This window comes from Lontra canadensis, unplaced genomic scaffold (genome assembly GCF_010015895.1).
Source record: "Lontra canadensis isolate GAN:19392208 unplaced genomic scaffold, GSC_riverotter_1.0 scaffold40, whole genome shotgun sequence".
NCBI lineage: Eukaryota > Metazoa > Chordata > Mammalia > Carnivora > Mustelidae > Lontra > Lontra canadensis.
In genome coordinates, this window is record NW_022631034.1 from 14,558,637 (window position 1) to 14,581,978 (window position 23,342).

At 33.9% G+C, this 23,342-nt stretch overlaps 1 protein-coding gene across 35 annotated transcripts in view; it reads left to right on the forward strand.

Annotated features, from left to right (window-relative positions):
* ADGRL2 (adhesion G protein-coupled receptor L2) overlaps positions 1-23,342 on the forward strand; it is a 382,248-nt gene that overhangs the window by 225,621 nt on the left and 133,285 nt on the right. For all 35 annotated transcript variants that reach the window (XM_032870191.1, XM_032870192.1, XM_032870194.1 and 32 more), the window contains one exon: positions 3,781-3,953. In XM_032870191.1, the coding sequence (XP_032726082.1) occupies positions 3,881-3,953 (73 nt within the window). In that variant the 5' untranslated portion in view covers positions 3,781-3,880. The remainder of the gene's footprint in view (positions 1-3,780; positions 3,954-23,342) is intronic.

The following is a 23,342-nucleotide window of genomic DNA, read 5'->3' on the forward strand; positions in this document are numbered from 1 at the left end:
TTAGTATGGAGAGTTACTTAATCTTTTCTGTTCATTGAAAGGAAATTTGATAGCTTCTTTTTTGATCTCTTCCTTGTTTTTGTTTTGCATTATGAGAAGATTTTGCCGAGCTTCATTTTGCAGGTAAAACATTTGGAGGAGTCTGTTAGCTAGCTACATTTATGCCTGGAAGTGTCCTTTGGCTCCACTTTGGTTAGGAGCAATGTTTTCCTAAGATTAGTTTTACCATGTTTGATTATTTATTCATTCTATCTTTAACTGATTGTGGTTTGTTAAGTATTTCAATTTTCATTGACTTTTTTTAATGGAAGGTTGTTCTTCATTTGGATCACAGCGATAAAATCTTTGGACTTTAGTTTTCAAAATTGCATTTAAAGCTTGAATTTCCATAAATAGTTCTGTTTGATCTAAAGATGATTGGATATAGATTGTAGGGTGAGAAAAATAAATTTGATATTCCTTTTACTTATTGCACAGATGGACGTAAGCTTTATTTGCATAAAGAAAACCATGATTTTATTACATTCCAGAACTTGTTTCTATTTGTCAGAAATAATCATCTATACTAAGTGTCATAATTGACTACAGTGTAATTTTAAAATTGTGTTTCACATTCTCAGACCTTAAAATTGTGTTTCACATTAAGATCCTTAAGAATACACTTAAATTTTTAGTATAGTTAGAGTCAGCTCATGAAATATCTGCCTTGGCCAACGACCACAAAAGAGGTCTTGATTGTGCGGTTTCCTCCTCATTTTCCCTTCACTAACAGAGGTTTTCCTATCTTGGCAGCTGTTTCCTACAAAGCAGTCATCAGTCTCTGATTTCTTCCTTCCCTTTCTCCCCACAAACAAGGACTCTTTCAAGTAACAGATGACCGAAGACAGACTAAACTTGGATTGCTTTAAGAATGTAGAAATGTGTTCAAGAGTTGTGTGCATGTGGGCAGGCAGCTTGTATTCATGTCATTGAAATGAAAATACTCCTCACAAGCAGAACTTGGACTAGCTCAAATCAGGAGCAGTCCAGAGGCTGACTTAATTTCATGTGTACTAATTAATGTGCCTCATCCAGAACATTAAAATTATTCTGATTGCTTGGTCAGATCCTTGAACAATATGGAGGATATAAGAAGTTGTTTCTTAGGGCACTTGAGTGGCTCAGTCATTACGTGTCTGCCTTCTGCTCAGGCCATGATCCCAGGGGTGCTGGGATCAAACCTGGAATAGGGCTCCCTGCTCGGTGGGAAGCCTGCTTCTGCCTCCCCCATTCCTCCTGCTTGTGCTGTGCTCTCTCTCTGGCTGCGTCTCTCTCCGTCAAATGAGTAAATAAAATCCTTTTTTTAAAAAGTTGTTTCTTGATTAGCCTTTTCAGTCTGACAGGTCATGAAATTATCGGACTTCTCTTTATGCTTTATATAAAATAGCTCGCAGTTTTAAGGCAAGTACTTGACCACGGCGCTCATAAACTGCAGGTTCGTTTGGGTTTTGTCTTTTGAATGGTCTTTGGAAGTTCAGTGTGGAAAAAGAATAGAGATTGCCGATTCTATAAGGTTTTTGTGCCATGTTTCCTCATCAGATTAATTTTTGATATGTCATTTTTTAAATATTTTTGGTATTCAGGAGAGGAAGTTTGCTCTTTTTGTCTTATTTCTCTGGGCACAGAATCATCTGAAATGTTCTCAGAACTGGGTAATAACATTTCTGGCTCCCTTCATCATGATACCTAGATGTCTTCAGTAGTTTCAGAGACAGCTAAAAATTGGGCTATTCTGGGTCATGGAGGGATGTATAGGGAAGCAGTTTCATCCCTGAAACTATAGTCATGATAAAACAAACTGTGTATTATGGAAATATCTTGCTAGTTTCATCTGTGATTTTTATGGATCTTTATATTTAAACACTGGATAATAGCTTCAGATTAATTTTTTACATTCTTTTTGGTGTGGTTGTTGGTGAAGCAAGATAGCGACTTTGTAGGGTAATAAGTGTTCCAAACCATTTAGAATCTCACTGCTTTTCCATTGAAGTTACGTCATAGTCAACTGATAATAGAATATGGTGAACTGATAATAGGATATAGTAAACTACTAATAGACTCACATGATACATGAAGCATGTAGCAAATGCAGAATAGCTCAGATAATGTGAAAGAACTACAGGGTTATCTAGGAACTTTTTTCTAAAAGTTTTTATGCTTTTGTGACAAGATCTAAATTATATGAGTTCCTTTTTTATAGATACAGCTTCAGAATGGGGGCTATTCCCCTCACTCCCCCACTTTTAGAAACTCTTTATCTGCAGCATTTTAAGGGTAGATTGAGAGAACTTGGTAAGAGTATTATTTAGAAGAAAATTTCAGAAGTTGGTATGAAGAAACCATTAAGATATCCCTTTAAAGGAAAATTTTGTTAATTTTTACCCTCAAGGCTAGACCAGGAGGCTGGATGTATTTGAGAATTGTCTGCATTTATGTGTATTGTAGGGCTAGTATTTACTCTGATTCCTCATGTTAACCTAGGAAAAAGTGAAACACTTCAGTAAAACCCAGCAAATAACCTGGTCTTATGTCCTAGGAACTGAGAATTCTGATTAAGTCATGCTTCTGAAGTTTTTGTAGCCTCTCCAGTTGAAGAACTGGATTCTTAAGGGCTAGTCAGAATTAGACTTGGCTCCAGGTTTTATATTCTTTACTCTTCTCCCAGTTTTTAGAAAAATAGTGTTACAACCTTGGAGAAACAATCATCATAGTCTTGGGGTTTTATTTGGGTCTAGTGGATGGACCAACCTGCTCAAGGATACAGGTTTAATCTTACTAAGTTATACTTTGCTATAAAAAAGCCCCAATATATGAAAATCTGAAACTTTAAAATGAAATAGTTAAGAGACCCTTTATTAAACTGCTCCGTCTATGAATAACAGTAATAATAGCAATTTGATATATGGTGTTTAGGAATGTGATGTTTTTAGAATGTCATTATTATATAAATTACGTACAACCGTGTGTCAAAAATAGTACATCCTCGTATAGAAAAATAAACTGCTTAATTTATCTCTAATCTGTCCTGCAAGATAACAGGATAAAATAGTAGATAATATTACTGTTACCATCAATAGAAACAAACAAAAAAATTACAGATATTTATAAATTTTTTTTTTAAAGATTTTATTTATTGATTTGACAGAGAGAGATCACAAGTAGACAGAGAGGCAGGCAGAGAGAGAGAGAGGGAAGCAGGCTCCCTGCTGAGCAGAGAGCCTGATGCGGGACTCGATCCCAGGACCCTGAGATCATGACCTGAGCCGAAGGCAGCGGCTTAACCCACTGAGCCACCCAGGCGCCCTAAATTTTTTTACTCTATATATAATATATATTACATATATATGTTTACCATATACTAAAGCTAGTAATTTGATAAAAAGACTGATGTGTGGCATAGAGAGATGTATTGTTCTCGAATGACTTCCTAAGCTTTTCAAAGAAAAATGTCATTAGGGATTTATATAGCTGTTCTACGAATTTATATGTCATGGTTATCTATAAATGTTTTTTGAGCTTTGATTGTTTTCTTTATATTCTTTTAAGGCTCAGATATCCAGTATGTAGGAGCAGCTCTCATATTGGATATAGAGTCAAAATACATACCATTTTAAAATAAAATTTTATACTTAGGAGATGGATTGAGGCAGGGAAGGAGAGAGAGACTTGTTATTATTTTTGCATTTCTTTTGTGACGTAACAGGACCATAAGAGTAAATGATGGATTTGTTTGTTTTTCAGATATGAGGATCAATGATGCAGACTGCTGGGTTCGATGAAGCTGGGCATTTATAACTAGATTCATTAAGGAATACAAAGAAAATATTTAAAGGGATCAATAATGGTGTCTTCTGGTTGCAGAATGCGAAGTCTGTGGTTTGTCATTATAATCAGCTTCTTACCGAATACAGAAGGTAAGATGCAATTTAAATTTTATTTTTTAAATCTGGGTGAACTTGGTTTAAACTATGCAGTATTCTCTATACAGAAGTGGCTAGAATGAGTTTTATTTTAAAAAGTAGCTGTTAAGAAGATTTCCTGACTGTCAAATTCTTTTTTTGGTGGTTGAATTTATTTTCATTACACACAACTATAGTAGTGAAGAAAGTGCTAGAAATCTGAATTTATGTTTCACATAAATTTGTAAAATATTATTGTTAATATCCCGAGAGAAGTAAATGAAAGCTTTGCTTTGGTATATATTTTACACTTATCGACTAAATTTATTTCAGTAAAATCGAAAGTATTTCATGTCAGTGTTTTTACTTCTTTAGTTTGCTTGCTTCTTAAGTGGAGTCATAGTTTAGTTCTAAAACTCCTAAATAAAGTTTTTTCATATCTTCTGGAAAATATTGTTTTTTTTTATTTGTAGTGCTTCCTTTTGAATGTCATTTATATCTTTTTGAAGATGGACCTGCCTTTTAAAGAAATGAATACTTTTTGAGGCTTAGTGAAATAATAGAAACCATCATTTATCAATTACTATATGATTTTTTTAGTATCTGTTATTTCTTTAGTCTTACATATTATTTCCATGTGAAAATAACACCCTTTCAGGTGCTTTTTATAGAGCAGGTCAGAAGTTAATATGGAGCTAAGATATGTTAATTTTATAGCTACTTGATAGTGGTAGTTATGTATTCAGCGTGAAACTATATTAATCTTGTAAAATCTGTGAAGAATACAAACTCTCTGAGAAACACATGGATTTTATTTGTCCCAATTAAATATTCTTAAAGAAAATACTTTAGAATTTTAAAATTGATTTTATATGTATTTTTAAGAGATCCTATTTATACCTAGTAACAAAATGATAGGTGGAGGTAAGAGGCAGCTCTCAGCTAAGAGAAGCTTATTATTCCAGTATCTTTGTAATAAGCTTCAGTGTTAACATTTTAATTTTGTTGAAAGAATTTTATTTGAATTGCTGTCCCAAAATTATATTTCATCATAATCTTCTTACCTTCCCAGTCCCCTCCTTTCAGTATTGACATAACTTAGTAATTCAAATAAATGACAAATTTAGGAATATTTTTAAAATAAATTCTGTATTTAGAAAGTAAATAATGTTCACTTGGATTTAAGTCAAGCTTGAAAGTTACAAATGGGTTAATATTCTGTTTTTAGAAGATAATGCTCTTCGCATCAGAACTGAAAGATATATCAAATCTAACAGTAAAATGCAGCGTGTCTGAATGAATAGTACCATAATGATAAAAAAACAAGCAGAAACAGAGTTTAAGAATATGAATCTGTGGGTTGGATTGTTCAGAAAATCTTGTGTATAGTCTAATTTTGCATCTGCTTTTTGGAGGGGGTGGAAACTAACTGAATTCCTGCTGTTATGTTTGAATGTTTTTATACGTTTAAAAAGATTCCAGGTGTGGACCAATGGCTCATTAGTCCACATAATGAAAAAATTTCCAATCAAGATAGAGACCACTTTGCTGGCACAGTAGCTTAACTCCGCGGGGGGGCTAGCAAACAGAGACTTTTTCATGAGATACTGCAGTTTTATTTCTAGTGTCACCTATCAGGTCAGGATTCATATCTGCTGTAAAGAGAAATTTCAGTTTTGGCGCAATAGGCCAGGGGGTGTTGCTTTTGAAGCAGCTCCCTCCTACAGGTAAAAAGAACCTGGGGGGAATCCACACTGCTAGCTGTGAGAGTAGACACAGTTAATGCACACTGTTAGAATACTGATCCAGCATCACGTGGTTTTGTCTTAGTAAAGTTTTACATGACATGATAGTCCTTTATTGCCAGAAAGCAGATAATGTTCTGTGAACACCTATAGAGAAAACCAATCAAAATTAGGTGTGAGAACACAGGAAAGGAGTTATAAATTTAACCATTCAGCCCATTAAGTTTCTTCAGAGCCCTTGCATGATGGTTACCTTTTCAAATCTCACAGAGATGAGCACTTTTTTGTATTAGTTTCTGGATTCTTATGGTTAGGACTTCGATAAAGTTTCCTAGGTAGTTTCTTCCTTTCTCATTTACTGAGTGACTAAATTGAGCCAGATGCTTAGGATTCTGAAATGCACAAGGCACAGTTTCTGCTTCTTGAGGAGTTCACGGTCCTGTGCCGGGGCAGAAACCTCAGGTACCTACTGCTGCCACGCAGGCGAAGTTAACTTCAGGGCAGCAGGCCAGTGAAGGTCTGCTGTAGGCAGGGAAATGCTTGCCAGAGGACCGGTGATTGCCATGCCAGAATTTAGCCTGGTTTTGCCAGTCTTCTGACTTTTGCGTGGAAATCAAATGTGGATTTTAAGTAATAGTAGCTAATTAAGATCAAAATAAAACAGAACACGCGTGTATTATATTTCGTGATGGACTTGCCTTTTTCAGAGCTTTTATTTTTCCTCCTCTTTGCAGTAGTGTTTCACTTTAGTATATTATTTTAAAATAGGCCGAACATAATTTTAGAGTTATTTTACATCTATACTTGTGAGAAGTAAATTTCCACATTTGCAAGGACTTACCTGTTTTATGTTCAGGTGAATATTATAAATATGTCATGTTTTGGGTACACAGTAAAGAACAAACTACGAAACAGTTTTTTAAGTTTCTAACCACAGTAAAATCGAATTACATAAAGATTTAATTGTTAGAATTAGCTTCTCTCCCTTTATCTCTAACTTTGTCATCTAGTATTGAACAATCAAGTCTCACCCCTTAAATTTATTGCAAAATAAGAACAATGTTTTATTTATTCTTAGTCTCTTTTCCCCTGTGTATTTTGGAAAATTGTTTAGAATTTCCAAATAAAAATGATTATGAAAGATCAGACTTTCAAAATACTTTGTAAGTTTTTCTTTGAATTGATTTTATTCCTACAGAACTAATCTCAAGCCCTTCAAAAATCAGTTTTGTTGAGAAACTGGTGTGCTTTGATTTTTTTGGCCAATTTTTATAAGCAGAGTAACCACTGTGATACCATGTATCAGTAAGTAAGAAAGTAAATTGAATTTTTGTGTCCTAGAGAATTAAATTATGCTATATAATGGAGCCCTGGCAAGCACAAGTCAGACATGTGAAGGCTTGCTCAAGTGACAAGTTACAAATAATAGCAGTTCTTCAGCAAAGTCGGTTTTAAAATGGGTTTCAGGTTGACTTCTTTATGCAGTGAGTATTTAATTAGATTTCATTAGTCAAAATTTTAATTAGTTCAAATTACATTGTTGTTTATCCATATTTCAAAAAAGAATGTTATGTCCATATAAATGCCAGCTATGCAAGATAACAGCTTTACCTATTAGTTTTATATACATCCAGAAATTTTAAGAATATCGGTCTTAAAACTGTCTTAACCAGTTTTATTTAAATGTACTTCTAAATTCTCTAAGCATATTTTACAATAACTTTTGTATTAATGATATCTTACTGAAAAATGATGTTTGGCTATAGGGTCTTTTTGCTAGTTGAGTGACAGAAAAAAAGTAGATCTAGGCATTAAGTATGAATTAAAAAAACTGTTTTAGTCATATAAATATTTGCTTCAGACTGGTCCATAATTTGGAAGGAGTAGTAGCCTTTTTTTTTTTTTTATTTTAAAGATTTTATTTATTTATTTATTTGACAGAGAGAGATCACAAGTAGGCAGAGAGGCAGGCAGAGAGAGAGGGGGAAGCAGGCTCTCTGCTGAGCAGAGAGCCCCATGTGGGGCTCCATCCCAGGACCCTGGGATCATGATCTGAGCTGAAGACAGAGTCTTTAACCCACTGAGCCACCCAGGCGCCCCAGGAGTAGTAGTTTTTTATCCAAGTTTAAACTTAAGAAGGATTACGATAATTCAGACCTGTCTGTATTCATTCTTTCTTTTATTTACATACACATATAAGAAAATGTATAAAATATATATTCATACACACACTATGTCAGCATCACAAGGGCAACAGTTGTTTTTGTTTCTTTATTTCATCAGTGTGTCCAAGTGCCTAGAACAATGCCTGGCTTATAGTAAGTACTCATTTTATATCCATCACATAAAAAAACCGAAATTTTTGAGAGGTTAATAAACAGTTGTAATACCAGGGTAGTAAGTGCCATGATGATGATACTCATTGGGATGAAGGGGAGGAGGTGGTTGGATATATATCAGGAAAGACTTCCAGCTGAAGTGATCATGATGCTTAAGCTGACTCCTATGAGTTGACCAAGCTGTGTAAAGGCATTGGTGAGCATGGGGGTGGAGACAAAGTCAATGGAGAACAGCATGGTGTGGAATAAAACACTGTAGTGATTCTTAAGAGCATCAGAATTGCCTAGAAGGCCCAGGGTGGGGCCTAAGCATTGTATTTCTGACAGATTTGAGGGATGACACTGATGTCCCTCAGCATCACACTTGACCATTATAGTATTGTATGTGTGTGGGTAGTTGAGCTGAGGTGTAGAGATGAGTGGATATTGATATAAAGTTACTTTTTTGAAAGGGTTTTTGAAAAGAAATTATGATTTAATTCACTGTGATCCCAGAATAGTAACCAGTTGATTACTAGGAGTTACTATCTGTATCTTTTCATATGGTGTTTTACTCCTCTGATCACACTTCTTGGTCATAATTTTAGGCTCTAAAATGGGATTCCCCCCCCCCCTCTTTCTTGACAATGTATTGAGAAGGGAAAAATATGGAAAACTTGGCTCCAGATTATAAAAAACAGGACATATTTTCTGTTAAGAGAAATTGTTACATTTTCAGAGCTCCTAAACCCTTGCTTCAGTTTGTCTCTTCATTGTGATAACCTTGTTCTTTTTATTGTTGGGAATAACTACATGGCCGTTGCTGTGAAAATGCTGAATTGACTTACTGTAGGACTTTAGATTTCCCAATTTAGCAAAATTGACTACTTTTGTTCATTTCAGTATATTTTTGATTAGTTGAAAGCTAGCAAGTAAATTTTCAGCAAGGTATTTGGAGATTTGGCCGTATGACTCCTATTAAACTTAATGGGAGTCACAACTCCCATTAAATTAATAGGAATAGTACAGCGTATCTATGTTGGCTGCATAGCAAATGTAACCTTATTTTTTAAATTCACAAATTATGTAAATTAACACTGGTTTAAAACAATGCATTTTTTAAAATAATGATTTTATTTATATGTTTAGTGCAGATCAATGTGATTTAACTCCTTGAGAAAGTACCCAACTATATTGCTCTTAGGACATTTTATTGTATTATATGAGTATAATGTAATTTGATTGCAGTAGCTTTTCTCTGCATAGGTAGTGATGTAATTCAGTTTTAAACATATAAATATTAATGCCATTTACAAATTATATAATGTTGCTTCTTATCTTGTAAAAACCAAATGCGTTATTGTATTACTACCAGGATTTAAGAATAAGGTTTATTTGTTCAGAATATGACTCAAAATTGAAAAAAATTAAGACTAAATTTACTAGGAGACATGAGCATCTTTTAAAAAGTTAATTTACAATATACATTTATCATCTTATGTACCAATATTCAGTGTCAAAATATGCCATATTTCGTATATTGAAGATTAAATTCCAGTGTTTGATTTCCCACTTTCTTCCCATTCTCTACCCTATTTCATGCTCTTTTGTTCTTTTCCCATGTTAGAAAAGGTTTGTTTATCCACACTCTATGTTGATTCACAGGTAGGTCTGTTGCTGGTGGAAAAGTGTTATAAATCAGTGTGTCACACACAACAGCCACCCAGCAGACCTCAATAACAGTGTATTATGTGGCTGTTCAATTTTTACAAGCCTCCGTTTTCTGACAGAAAAGACTGCATCAAATGCTAAATAAATAAATCTGTTGTTATGAAACAATACTTCGCTAAAAGTAAAGAGGTTATGAACTTGTCCATATCAGAGTAAATATTTGAAGTATTGATTTTACATCCATATTGGGAATTTATCACAGTTGTTATATTTTTTGAAAGAACAGTGCTATTAAAGGTAGCTTAATTAAAAGCATAGGAAGCATGTAACGCATCGTAATTTTGCCAAACAGTAATTGTGTTAATTACTCCTTACTGAGTAATTTCAGTTTTGATGAATCTTTTGTTTCATTTTCTGAATTAATATAGCTTTTCAGTTTTTTATATGTTATATACTTAGGTTATGGTATTAAAGAATACCATAATACAAATGACTGAGCACTACGGAGTATTAATGTAGAACTGGTATGTCTCCAAGAACCGATTTATCTGCCGCATTACTAAGGGAGTGTTTTACTGAAACATATGCTTGGTACCCTATGGTACTCTTTATTTTCTTTTCACCTCTTGCATGACAGAGAATGACATATGACAGCCGTGTGGTCTACATGTATTAGACATCAATGTGGATTAGTGAATATCTCATGACATCTTTCAACCCTATTCTTGAACTCCTTTTGTCAACTTGACAGAAGTGATTCCAGGAGAATACCTAGCGCCGGCCCTGGGATCTCTTGGCTAAAATGTAAGGCTGAGAAGGGAATTCCATATCAGAGCTTCAGGAAGCAAAAACAACATTTATAATCCCTCCTTATCAGCATGGGACTCTACTGAGTTTGACTTTTATGTCTGCTATTATTCTTGTTTGAAGGGCTTTTTTTTTCCCCTGAAAGTGCTTTTTCCCCCTTCTGATTTTGAATGTAATACATTCTCATGAGAAAAGATAAAAAATTAGGAAGTTGAAATAAGCATTTAAAACTGTTCATAATTGTAGGACTTTGACATAACCATGGCACGTTTCTTTTTCTTTCACAACATACCTGATTTTTTAAAAAAAAGATTTTATTTATTTTTTTGAGAGATATCGCAAACGCCTGCACACACACGAGAGAGAGAAAGGGAGAATGAGCTGGGGGAGGAGGGGCAGAGGGAGAGGGAGAAGTGGGCTTCCAGTTAAGCAGGGAGCCTGATGTGGGGCTTGGTCCCAGAACCCTGGGATTATGGCCTCAGCCCAAGCAGATGGCTTAACCGATTGAGCCCCCAGGTGCCCCACCAACTTGCTTGATATTACGGCTAAAACAAAATTATGATGTGTGAAGCAAAATTAGGTTTTTCATTTCCATATACTTTTATATTCTGATTTTTCATTTATATTATCATAACTTGTATTACAATGTCGTTATATATTTAGATAATGAATTTTAACACCTGCATGGTTATTTATCATTTATATGTCAAAAATGATATAAAATCCTGTCTGTAATCGTTGACCATTTGAATTTAATTTCTTTCAAGTGTAAGTACAATTAAATATATATGTAACTGTTTTTTCTTCATCTCTCATTATTTCCTGAGACTGGAATTCTAAAATTCTGATGTAGTAGATGTCTAGATGATGTGGACGTCTTCCACACTGGTTTTTTTCTGAACGATTATACCACTGTTCATTTTGATCTCCAGTGTCTGAAAGTATCAATCTTACATACTTTTCCATCACTGATTTTAAATTTTAAAAGAAGTGACACTTTGATAGGAGAAAAGGGGTATCTGTAAGTTAAATTTATAATTTCTGGGCTAATTGTGAGGAAAAAATTAGTTTTCATGGATTTATTTATTGGCTAGTTGTAATTTTAATGTGAATTTTTTTGTGCACTACCTTTGTCAACTTTTCTGTTTAGCTTTTCTTGTTTTTATTTATTTATTTTATTTATTTATTTTTTTTTAAGATTTTATTTATTTATTTGTCAGAGAGAGAGAGGAGCGAGAGCAAGCACAGGCAGAGTGGTAGGCAGAGGAAGAGGGAGAAGCAGGCTCCCTGCTAAGCAAGGAGCCCAATGTGAGACTCGATCCCAGGACGCTGGGATCATGACCTGAGCTGAAGGCAGCTGCTTAACCAACTGAGCCACCCAGGCGTCCCAGCTTTTGTTTTTAAACTTTGATAATATCTTTTTGTCATTTTTTGTTGTGAAAATCACAATTTGTTTGCCTTATAATTCATTTCATTCTGTTTAATTTTTTTTTAAGATTTTATTTATTTATTTGACAGACAGAGATCACAAGTAGGCAGAGAGGCAGGCAGAGAGAGAGGAGGAAGCAGGCTCCCCGCTGAGCAGAGAGCCCCATGTGGGGCTCAATCTCAGGACCCTGAGATCATGACCTGAGCCGAAGGCAGAGGCTTTAACCCACTGAGCCACCCAGGCGCCCCATTCTGTTTAATTTTTTAACGAAAATTTCAAATAAGAAAAATTAATAAAATAACAACAATCACAGATTTTAAATTATCAACATTTCATTTGCTCTTACTTATCTTTTTCTTTTCTTGCTTTTTAATGTATTGCTCTTTTCTTTTATGAGATCTTCCATTATTTTTATCTTAAAAGTTCTTATCTTGAGATTGGTTAAATATTTATTCACTTGCATTTCCCTGTAGCTCTTAAATGTTTTTATTTTAATTTTTAATCCATTAGGAGTTAACTTTGTTACTAGGTGAGAGATCTCAGCTCTCATTCAGTTGATTTGAAATGAAGTTTTGGTTTGAATCAGATTTTAACTAACAAAAGTAGATAAAATTGGGACATTGCCCATATAAAAAAAGGATAATGGATAATAAGAAAAAAAAAGCAATGAACACAATTTTATATCTATACAGATTGAAATATGGATGAAATGTCACTGTTCTGATTTCAGTAATAGTGCTCTTCTATGCTTAAATGTTTTTTTTTATCTAGTCTGTTTAATAAATTTTATTTTTAACAGAATTTTTTTGTGAGTGAGAAGAATGAATAAAAAGCATGACAACAGTAATTAAAACACCTCATAGTGAAAATAAATTTGTATTTTAGGAATTCTGGAGTGTCAAGAAACACAAGAAATTTCTGGAAAAAATAGAGAAATTTGGAGATAGCAGAGTTTTGTTTGGCATCGAGGTTTAATCTAAAAGAGATAAAGTAAAATTCTCATTCATTTTGCTGGTTATTTATAGAATGCTTCTTATTCCTGTCTCTTTGTGTGTGTGTATGTATATGTGTGTGTGTTAATCATTAGTTCTTTCTCCTCTTTATTTTTTCTTTGTGGTATTAAAATCTAAACCATGTGGTAGACATAACTAATATTTAGGTTTTGATTAGAGGCAATAGGCTTATGAGTCAGGGACTTCGTAACTTAGTCAACATAATAGTCAAACACCATAGGAAGGATGCTGGTTTGCTGGGGGTAGTAGGGAGAGAGCTGTCTGGGATTTTAAGAGAACCACTTTTACATGGCAGAATGCTGTGCGGAGGTGATGGCAGCAGGGGATTCTCTAAAGTAAAGGAGACAGGTGGTATTTCAGTATACTCCATTGTTTAAGGAAAGTACTTTTTACAATTTTCTTTTTTAGTTGTTTTTAGTAGATAGGTTGTGTACCTGAATTTATTTCCAGGCAGAAAGGAAATGGGATCCAGTGCAAGGACAGAAAGGCTCCTCATCTAGGAAGAGAGAATATGTATGATGATCCAAGGAGGGGAAAAGTCAGGAAGAGATGTGTATGGGAGAAGAAGAAATTTAAGACAGACATGCTGGATGCTTTTAAATCTTCTTGTTTATCTAGAACAATGTCCCTCAAAATTTAATGCACATATAAATCACTTGGGGATCTTGTTAAAATGTAGATTCTGACTCAGTAATCCAGGATGGGCCTCCAGAGTCTGCATTTCTAATAAGCTCCCAGGTGATGCTGAGGTTTCTGGTCTGTGAGAGGACATCTGTATCAAGGAGTTTGGTTATTAAAATGTTTAGTCTAGAAAATCAGATTTTGCTTGACAGTGATTTCTACCAGTGCAAATCAAGTTTTTTTCTAACTTTAATAGCATAGTTGAAATACAGAAAAAATATCACTTTCAGTTTTATAATTTGTTTTATTTTAAAAAGGAACTAAGCTATCTTGAAATGTTACTGAACGTTTTTACATTTTGTTGCACTTGTAACCCAATTTTATATGCTTTCTATTGACCTTTTATCTGATGATTTGTTTTAAAGATCCCTGAGTAACAATGCAGCCTGACCCTTACTTCCTAATATTTCCTTCTATTCCCCGTTGATCTGTCCTATTTTCATGATGTGTTATGTGGAAACGTTATTTTTAATAACATTTTACTATAAATGCATTTATTACTTAAAATAACATTATAAAATCATGTAATGCAGTTGTATATTTTCTTAACCTATCTGGAAAAAGTTTATATTTTACTAATTATTCAAAGTCCGTGTATTAAAAAAAAAAAAACAACAACTAAGAATTGTCACTTTCACTTCAATATTAACACCCTGAGATGTTAGCCCCATAAGAGAGTGAGGATGAGTACTGGAATGTAAACTGGTTATCAAAAACAGCTTAAAGATTTTTTATTTGCTTAAGATTATTTAATGATTTTTCTACTTTGTTATACATAATCAAGGATTTTATTCATTTTTGGTAGTGGACATAATCTCCCTCTACTTTTTCTGTCAGAGATATAGATTACTATAATTATTTACTTTAGATTTATGATAATACAAATCACAAATTACATTTGTTTCATCATGAAGTTTATTAGATTCTTCCACTTTTTAAAGCCATCTGAAAAGTAACTAAAAAGCAAATTTTAGACAAAGAGAGTTTTACGTGGGTATCTTAGAAGTCAAAATATTTTTGTTTTGTTTTGTTTTGTTTTGTTTCGTGGGATAGATTGAAGAATTAGAGACTTAGTACCACAACTTAAGATTAGTAGTTAGAAGTTTTCAGTTTATGGATGAAGAAACTAGGAAAGGTCTGCAGAGCTCAACCCTCTGCTAAGCTCTATTTACTGCCAGTCCCTTTTTCTTTCTGGAGAACCTGATAAATAGCCTCAGGTCATTGGTATATTTTACTGCCTCCTGAGGCTGTCACTCAGGAGTATTTAAGATATACTTTAAAGTATATTGCTTAACATTGTTTAACTTAATGGTTGTGATAGAAAAAAATCCTCTATTTCAGTTTTCTTAAACATTACCATTGCAGATTAAAAACAGTTTTAGCTAACTCTGCAAGTTTCCAATGATCTTGAGAAGTTATACAGCCACAAGGCATGTATTTTTTTCAAAAATCAGTTTTTCTTTGAAAGTACAAACTATTGCTAAGAACTATTTACTGCCACAACCCTGGAAAACTGAAATATGCAACAGTAATTTTTACTTTTACTATATTTAGTTTATCAGTTCACACTTATTAGCAGTCACCATTAAAATAGTTGAAGGCAAGCCTTTGGAGCCGCTCCTTCGCATATGGGGTTTAGACATTATCTTTTTTCTTTTGTTTGCTTACAACAGGAAGTTGATTTAATCCTTTGCTTTGTTTTAGAGTTTAGGCAAATAGAGACCATCCTTGTTATCTTTCAAAAGCTCTTACTTTTCCTGCATTAATGGCACTCAGGGTATATTCTGTGATCCCTCTTTATTTACCAGAAAGCTTGTCTTTGAGAGCTGTCACTCTCTTCTTTCATCCGTGTTGTTAATTGACTGATAACGAAAATTGTGTGGAAAACTGTCAGTGATGGAGACTGGGTATAGGTGTTACTCCAGTCTAAAGGCTGGTGAATCGTTGCTTCTTGATCCCATTTCTATTTGTACTAAAATATAAATATAGACTAGAAGAACAAAGTACATTTAAAAGCATTCAGAAATGTTAAGCAACAATAAAACTCCATAACCATTTAAATGACAGCAGCTGACTGTTTGAATTAACTTTGTGTTTGGCTTAATTTGGGGCCCTAATTATTCCTAACTTACGTGAGTAGATTTCAATTATAGTATCCTGCAGGGATTTGTAGCTAAGGCAACTAAAAGAATCATTTTACATAAAGTACTTTTGTTCAACTGATTAGGCAAGTTAAAACGTAATGATGTAAAATTGAAACCCTTCTGACAAGGTCCAAACAAATGTTTCTAGTAATTTTGCTTTAAAAGAAGAAAAAAAGGGATTGAACTGAGTTTAATTTTAAATAATATTTTGGTCTTTGGGAAGATTGACTTCCTGATGATATTGATAAATACATAAATGTGTCTTAAGATCACGTGTTTTAATAGAGTAGTAAAACATTAAAGATAAATTTGTCACAGTGGAAATCTTTGTAAGCAATGTCTGCTTTATAAATCTTGATACATGGTTTTTGACAACTTCAAATACGTAGCTTTAGAAGAGAAAGATAAATTAATAATTTGAATGACTAGCACTTCTGTGTTTTGGAATGCATTTCAGTTGAACACAGATCAGAGACTCATTTATAGATTTGATGCCAATAAGCTATATACCAATAAGCCCAAGGACACATGATAGGGTGACCCTGTGCCACAGTCAGTAGACAACTCAAAATTTAACACAACCTTCTTAAATACTCTTTCTGGAATGCAAGATTCCACCATAATTTTGAACACCTTTACCAAAGTAAACTTTCATCATGGCTGTTTGTGGTGGATGCCACTTTGGTTCCTTACCAATCTGTGCTGGAGCAAAGTATAAAAGAAACACTTGTAGGCATCAGTAGACCATTCTGATACTTAAGTGTAACATTTCAGTACAGTCTTACAGCTGTTTAATAATACTAGTTTAACACAGTGAACGAAGTTAAAAGCCTGCAGTTCTGTTCTCTTTCTTATTAGCACATTTTTTGTCCTCTTTGTCCTCTTCCTCTGTTCTGACCATTTTTACAACTTTAACACTAAGTCTTTAATATATGCATTATTTCCTTTAATCATGTCAATTCTATGAGAAGTTTTCCACTGAATAAAACCAAATCTAAAAGGCATAGCATAAAATTCAAAGACCTGAACTTTGATTTCAAAGTGAGGTTTTCCTCCCATTGCTCTAGCCTAGCTTTGTTACTACGTGTTCCTTAAAAACAATGCCAAGCTTAAGGGTAGGACTTTAGTTTTCTTTGTTCACTTAACCCCCACCCCTTTTTTTCAGTCAGCTATTGTCTTTTATATGTCTTAGTGAATTCCTTGAGGTCAGGGAAAATGTTTTACTTATTTCTATACTTTTCATTGTGCTGTGGTGCTTAGAAAAATATTTCAGTTAGTTGAGAAATGCATTTAAGGTGTGTTAGTACCAAAGCAGTGGTTTAAATATATACTTCACTCATGGTAGAGCAGTTCCACTATCAGTGAAAGCAATGTGTTGTGTTTGTGAATTTCAAAAGCAAATGTAGCTGTATAGCATAGTATGTAGCTTGAAGGAATGGAGTCTTTGGGATTAACAGCTGAGTTTAAATATACTTTTAGATGTAATGGTAGCAAACCCTAGTTGCTGACTGCAGCCTCAGTTTGTACATGATTTTGATAGTTCTTTAAATTATCTGAATGGTAATAACCTACATCTAAGTTAGCTAATGTTGATTTCTGTTCCCTAATAGAGCTTCTTTCTTGAAATCCAGTGATGAACTCAGCTGATGCTGCCCTTTGCTTTCGATAGTTTGAGAAAATGCTTTGGAGGATAAGTAATTATGAAGGCATCAGCTTAAAAATGATGAGTAATGTAGTCATTTAGGAAATTCTTGTGATCTTGGCTTGTGAATTTCTTCTTTTAGCAATTAGAAAATTCCTTAATTTTAGCTTAGCTTTAAGACAGAGGGAATTTTATTTTTATAATAGATAATGGCATTTAATTATAATGACATTTTACATAAACTTATACATCACATTTGAAAATTATTACTATTTTGTTTAATATGTTCATAATGACTATTATTTGAGTGTTTATAGCTTATAATATTAGAATTGATGGCTTTGCTGAGGAAAGATTCATAAAATGTCTTAATTATATATGTATATAATATACACATTTATGTATATATGTGTATGTATATCTTTATATATATATACACACACACGTGTGCATATATAAATGTGTGTGTGCATATGTATATTGTCATTCAAATTTCTTTTTAAAATTTTTTTCCAGTTTTATTGAAAAATAATTGATATATATTGCTTACAGGTTTAGGGTATACAGCTTGGTGGTTTGATTACCATATGTTGTGAAATGATTACCACAATAGTTTTAGTTAACACCCATCTTCTCATATAGGTAGTTTTATAAAGAACAGAAAAGAAAAAGAAAAAGGGGAAAAAAAATTATGATGAGAACTCTTAGGATTTACTCTCAACAACTTCCCGATGTATTATACAGCAGTGTTAGCTATAGTCATCAGTATTGTACATTACCAAAATTTCTTATTCTCTTTATTTAATTAGCATTTGCAAATGGATGTTTGATTTAACATGCTGTCTGTTTCTGTCTACCTATTTCTGTCTCTAATGTAGGAAAATGACAAATTCTCTAGTAGCTAAATGCACAGTGCAACTTTTGCAGAAGAAAGTATTTCACTTATATTGGTGATTTAAAAAATACTTTATTCTGGACTTCTAACTATTCTAGCCTTAAATACTTTGTAATTAAAAGCTTTACTCAGAGAACTTAAGAAGTTTCATTAACGTGCTCAGCATTGATTTGAGGTTTCTGGAGTGCTGGTTTATGAGCCCCACATCTAATAGTTCATTACCACTTTTTGCTTTATAATAGTAATGGTGTCTCTCAGATCGAAGCATTATTTTATCAGCTTCATTTCTGCATGATTTATATTTATTTTAGCAAGTCAGTTCATTCTTAAAATGAATATTTGGTATCACTGAAAATAATTGAAAAGAATATGTTGCCATTTCATACAGCAGATGTAAGAGGAGAGTTCCAGAAATTCTTGAGCCATGGCTGTGATAATAGAACAAATGAATAAACCTCCAGGTGACTTATTATGGAGAGATATTTTTTAATATTACGGGGAGAGTTTTTTTAATATTATCTCATATATGTATGGGAAAAAAACACAAATAGTAGTATTTTAAAGGTATAGTTCATGGGTTTGCCTTTTAAATATGAAGAGAATAAAAAGTCTAAAATTTACAATTTCCTGAATATAACATTTGACTTCATTATCTTTATATAGTCATTTTTCAAACTATGATCATTTGAAAGTATCTGGAAAATAAACCTGCATGGATTTAGGTTCTAATTTCTCTTTATTTTTTATTTAACATTTGCAGATAAATATTCGATTACCATGCTGTCTCTGTGTGTCTTTCTTGCTTGCTTTTGTTCTCTTTATGTCAATTTAGAAAAAAAAGATATTGTATAAGAAAGTATTGTGTATCTTTCACAAAAGATACTGTGAAAAAAAGTACATTGTGTATTTAGTAGAAATATGTACTTTCATGTTTTTTGGCAGCTGAGCAATAATACTGCACTATATAAATTAGGATATACTTACACAGTGAATTTTTTACAACTTCATTTAAGTTATTTTTCTTAACTATACTTAAGGACGTTTTATTGGTATTTTTTTCTGCATGAAGATCTGATACTTTAAATTCACTCTATAAATTTCAATTTTTTGTTGTTGGTGTACTTAAAAAAGTACCTAACTGTCAGTCCATTCCAAGAGTGAAGAAGGCAGATGCAGCTGGTCCAGAGGAGAGAGGGTCTAGTTGGTGCATAAAAAATTCATGTCAGCATTTCGACACTGCATTCTTTTGGGGTATCTGTTATCACTGAATAGGAAACTGTTTCAAATTGACAGGCAGACAGAATGTTGTGCTGAATGTGTAAATTGGAATTATCACATCTAGCAGTTCCCTTCACCAGGTGCCGGCTTGAAGCTCCATTCTGCACTAATGTCGAAAGAGTGCCAGGAATAGTTCTATTTGCTAATTATCCCTCATCTTTTCCAATGTCTAGTTTTTTTAGTAAACAGCTTGCCCAGGTGTTTTTAGGAATGCCTAGCAGGACAATGCAAGACTGCAGGTGCTTATGTGGCAAGAAGATGCCATACAGAACACTGAAAACATCTATATCCATCTGTGTAGAAAAGATTATTGCTTTCAAGGGTTTTACTCTCCAATGTACTGAAAACAATAGTTGTCAGTACTTTGTTGGCCCTGAGATACTGTGCGGGGAAAAACGTGGGGGTTAGTGTTTTTAGGAATGCTAGAACATTTAATTAGGCTTTATTTTGAGTCTCTCTAAAAAAAAACAAAAAAAAACCAAAAAAAAACCACTTCATGATATGGAACCTATGTGGATGAGCAGTGAAATTTTCAAAGATTGTAAAAAATGAAGGCAAATCAACTATTAGGGAATATTAAAGATGATTTTTTGTTCCTTCAAACTTTTTTTATCTTACTTCACTATTACATGGTATAATTGTTTTTTTTTCCTATCTTTTTAAAAGAAATTCTTGTGCAATATATTACTATAATGTTTCAAAACGAAATTTAGAATTATTACGCTTTATGAATTTATATCACAAGTTGTTGCTAATACTGCTCAAATTAATTTGTGCTTGAAGCATTTATAATAGTTACTTTTTTTGAAATTTAGTAACTTGAATCACAAAACTATCCTTTAATTAGTTCTGTTAATTGTGTTTTCTTGACTGTCATAAACATTTTTTCTTAAGAGTTTGTGATCTATCTTTTGCCTGTCCTGTGGGCATTAAGTTTTCTTCTCCATTGTAGATTGCTTTTTCATTTTCTTTTTTTCTAATCATTTTTCCATTATGGTAAGATAATGAAGTGCTAAGTGCTCAAAGTATGAAGATTTTATGAAGTTTCCTCTAGTTTGCCTAGGACTGTGAAAGTTGTCATGGCATTTTGACAGCCAGTCACATTTCAGTGATATTGCTGAACATTTCACAGGATTTATCCTGTCAGCTTTGATTTAGGATTAGACATTATTGTCTTTTGTATTGACTTGGTCTCTGTTTCCTTTCACTGACATATCCTGTAGTGAAATTACATTTTTACCAGAGTTTCCCATGGGAGTGAAAAAGAGTATATATTCAAAGGTAGCAACTTTTGGTATAAAGTCCATTGGTTCATATTCTGACTCTTACTTACCAGCTGTGGGAACTTGTGCAAATCATTTAACTTGAGTCTGCATTTTCTTATTTACTGTAAAGTTGGGAAAATGCCTACTTTTTAGAACTGTTGATGCTTAGAAATGAGATGTTTAAAAAATCATTCATTCATCAGTAATTATTGAACACCTGCCAAGTGCTAGGACTGTGCTGTGTGATAGGCACGGGATCTGCCTCTAATGAATTTAACAGTAATTATGGTACATAACAACACCTACAAGGAACCAGGGAGACGTGCATAGGTGTCAAAGCCAGTTGAAACTGGATATGTCAAGAGACACTTTCTGGCAGAGATACCTGAATGAGTAAGAACTGGGCAGCTGAAGAAGAATGAGGCATTCCAGGAGAGGAACTAGAGTGTGCAAAAACATTGTCACTAAAAACTGCAGGGAATTGTAGGTGGTCAAATGCATGTGTAAGGTGGCAGGGGTGGGGGACGGGGTGGTGACAAAAGATAGCACTGGATGGAGAATATAGGACAGGTCATATGAAAGAGTTTAAGGTTTTATCTTGTAAGTGACCGGATAATTATTGCATAATTTCAAAGGTGATTATAGATTTTTATTCTGGATGCATTTATTTGCGTTGGATGGGATTGACTATTGAAAGCATAGAGAGAGAATATTGAACCAGTTCCTGTGGGGCCAGGCAATTAATATAGAAAAGTGAAACAGGCAGAGTATAAAGAAATGAATAAAACTGGAAAAATGCGTGCTTGTCTAAAGTAGACAATTGCTACTCAGCTCCAGGTGATTATTTTTCAATGCATGTTGTCAGTTGATCTGATTTATTTTCCCCAACAGAAGTCAGAAACTGATTTTTTGGTAAGATTTTATTTTTAAGTAATTTCTACACCCATCATGGGGCTCAAACCTGTGTCCTGAGATCAAGAGTCTCCTCCGCTCTTTTGACTGAGCCAGACAGGCACCCCAGAAATTGATTTTGAATGATGTATTTCCACAGTCTGAAACATTGTCAGGTAATTCAAAACACAAATTCAAATATGGTGGGGGTGCCTGTGAGTAGGCATCATCCTGTTGTCTGCCCATTTAAACTCTTTTTTTCTTAAGACTTTTTAGTAATCTAGGTGAGAAAGAATGAGAAAAAAGTGGCGATGAGATTAGATGAAAAGGAATGAATAGATGAGATTTCAGAGGTAGAATAAAAAGTTGAATTGACTTGCTAAATCATTGATGAGGGATAAGGTGATTTATTCAAGTTTTTTGATAGTAAGGATGTGAAATTAATGGGTGTTTGGGAGTAAAATAAACTGGATTCTCCCAGGGAGTCATGCCTGGTTTGTCCTGTGGAGGTTGAAAGATGTAAGGAAACTGGTCATATCCAGCACCTATCCAAGATCAGGAGCAGCAGGGGTTTGGGAGACTCTCTACTTGCTTTGAGTTCCCTTGGCATCCACTTACTCTTCTTCCAGAATCCAGGGTGCCAGCTGGCTTTTCTTTTTCTCTTCTGTCTTCTTCTTATCTTTTTTCCCCTTTGCCTTATGCGTGATTTCTCCTCCCTCACAGTTTTATCTTAGGATGACTTTAATATACTCCACCCAGCCTTGTTCCACCTTGACAGCTTTAGCTCTTTCTTTCTTTTTTTTTTTTTTAAATTTATTTTTATTGACATATAATGTATTATTTGCCCCCGTGGTACAGGTCTGTGAGTCATCAGGCTTACACATTTCACAGCACTTAACCATAGCACATACTCTCCCCAATGTCCATCACCCAGCCACCCTATCCCTAGCTTAAGCGCTTTCTTTTAATTCTTTTAATTTTCGAATTGGCCCAGTTTTCCTAATGGAGATTCTTGAGAAAGAGAGAAATCCATTGGCCTCACTCCTTTTGTGTGAAGTCACATATATTTCTGTTGAGATTACTGACTGTTTCTGCATTGAGGAACCGTCTTTTTCAATCAGCTGTGTCTGGTTGCTGATAGGATCTGAGAGTCAGATTGGTTTTGTCTTCTGGGGCAGTGCTTGTAAGCAGAGCATTTTTAGTTAAAATGAACGGAGTGCTGGCAAAAATGGCACTTAATATTTAGATATAGTAAGTGATGAATATGGGGAGTCACATTGAATCGTGAATTCACTAAGATGAGAAATATAAAAAGAGAAGTGGATTTGATGGGTAATTTGTGTGGTCAGTTTAATGAAGTTCCTGATGTGGGAAACAAAGGCAGAAGAAAAATTATTAAATGTCCTTACTACTTACAGCCCATTGACAAATCCTTGAAAGGGGCAGAGTGACATTCCTCTAGGAACTTAGCTGCCTCGATATTAATACTTGCTAAGGGCAAAAGGCCTGTCTCCCAGGATCCTGTAAAACTACTTTAACATATAAAAATTCCTTCCGAAACTTCCTTTATCTCTGTCCCCCAAAATACATGTTGGTAATTATCCTCCAAGCCTGTGACCCACTGA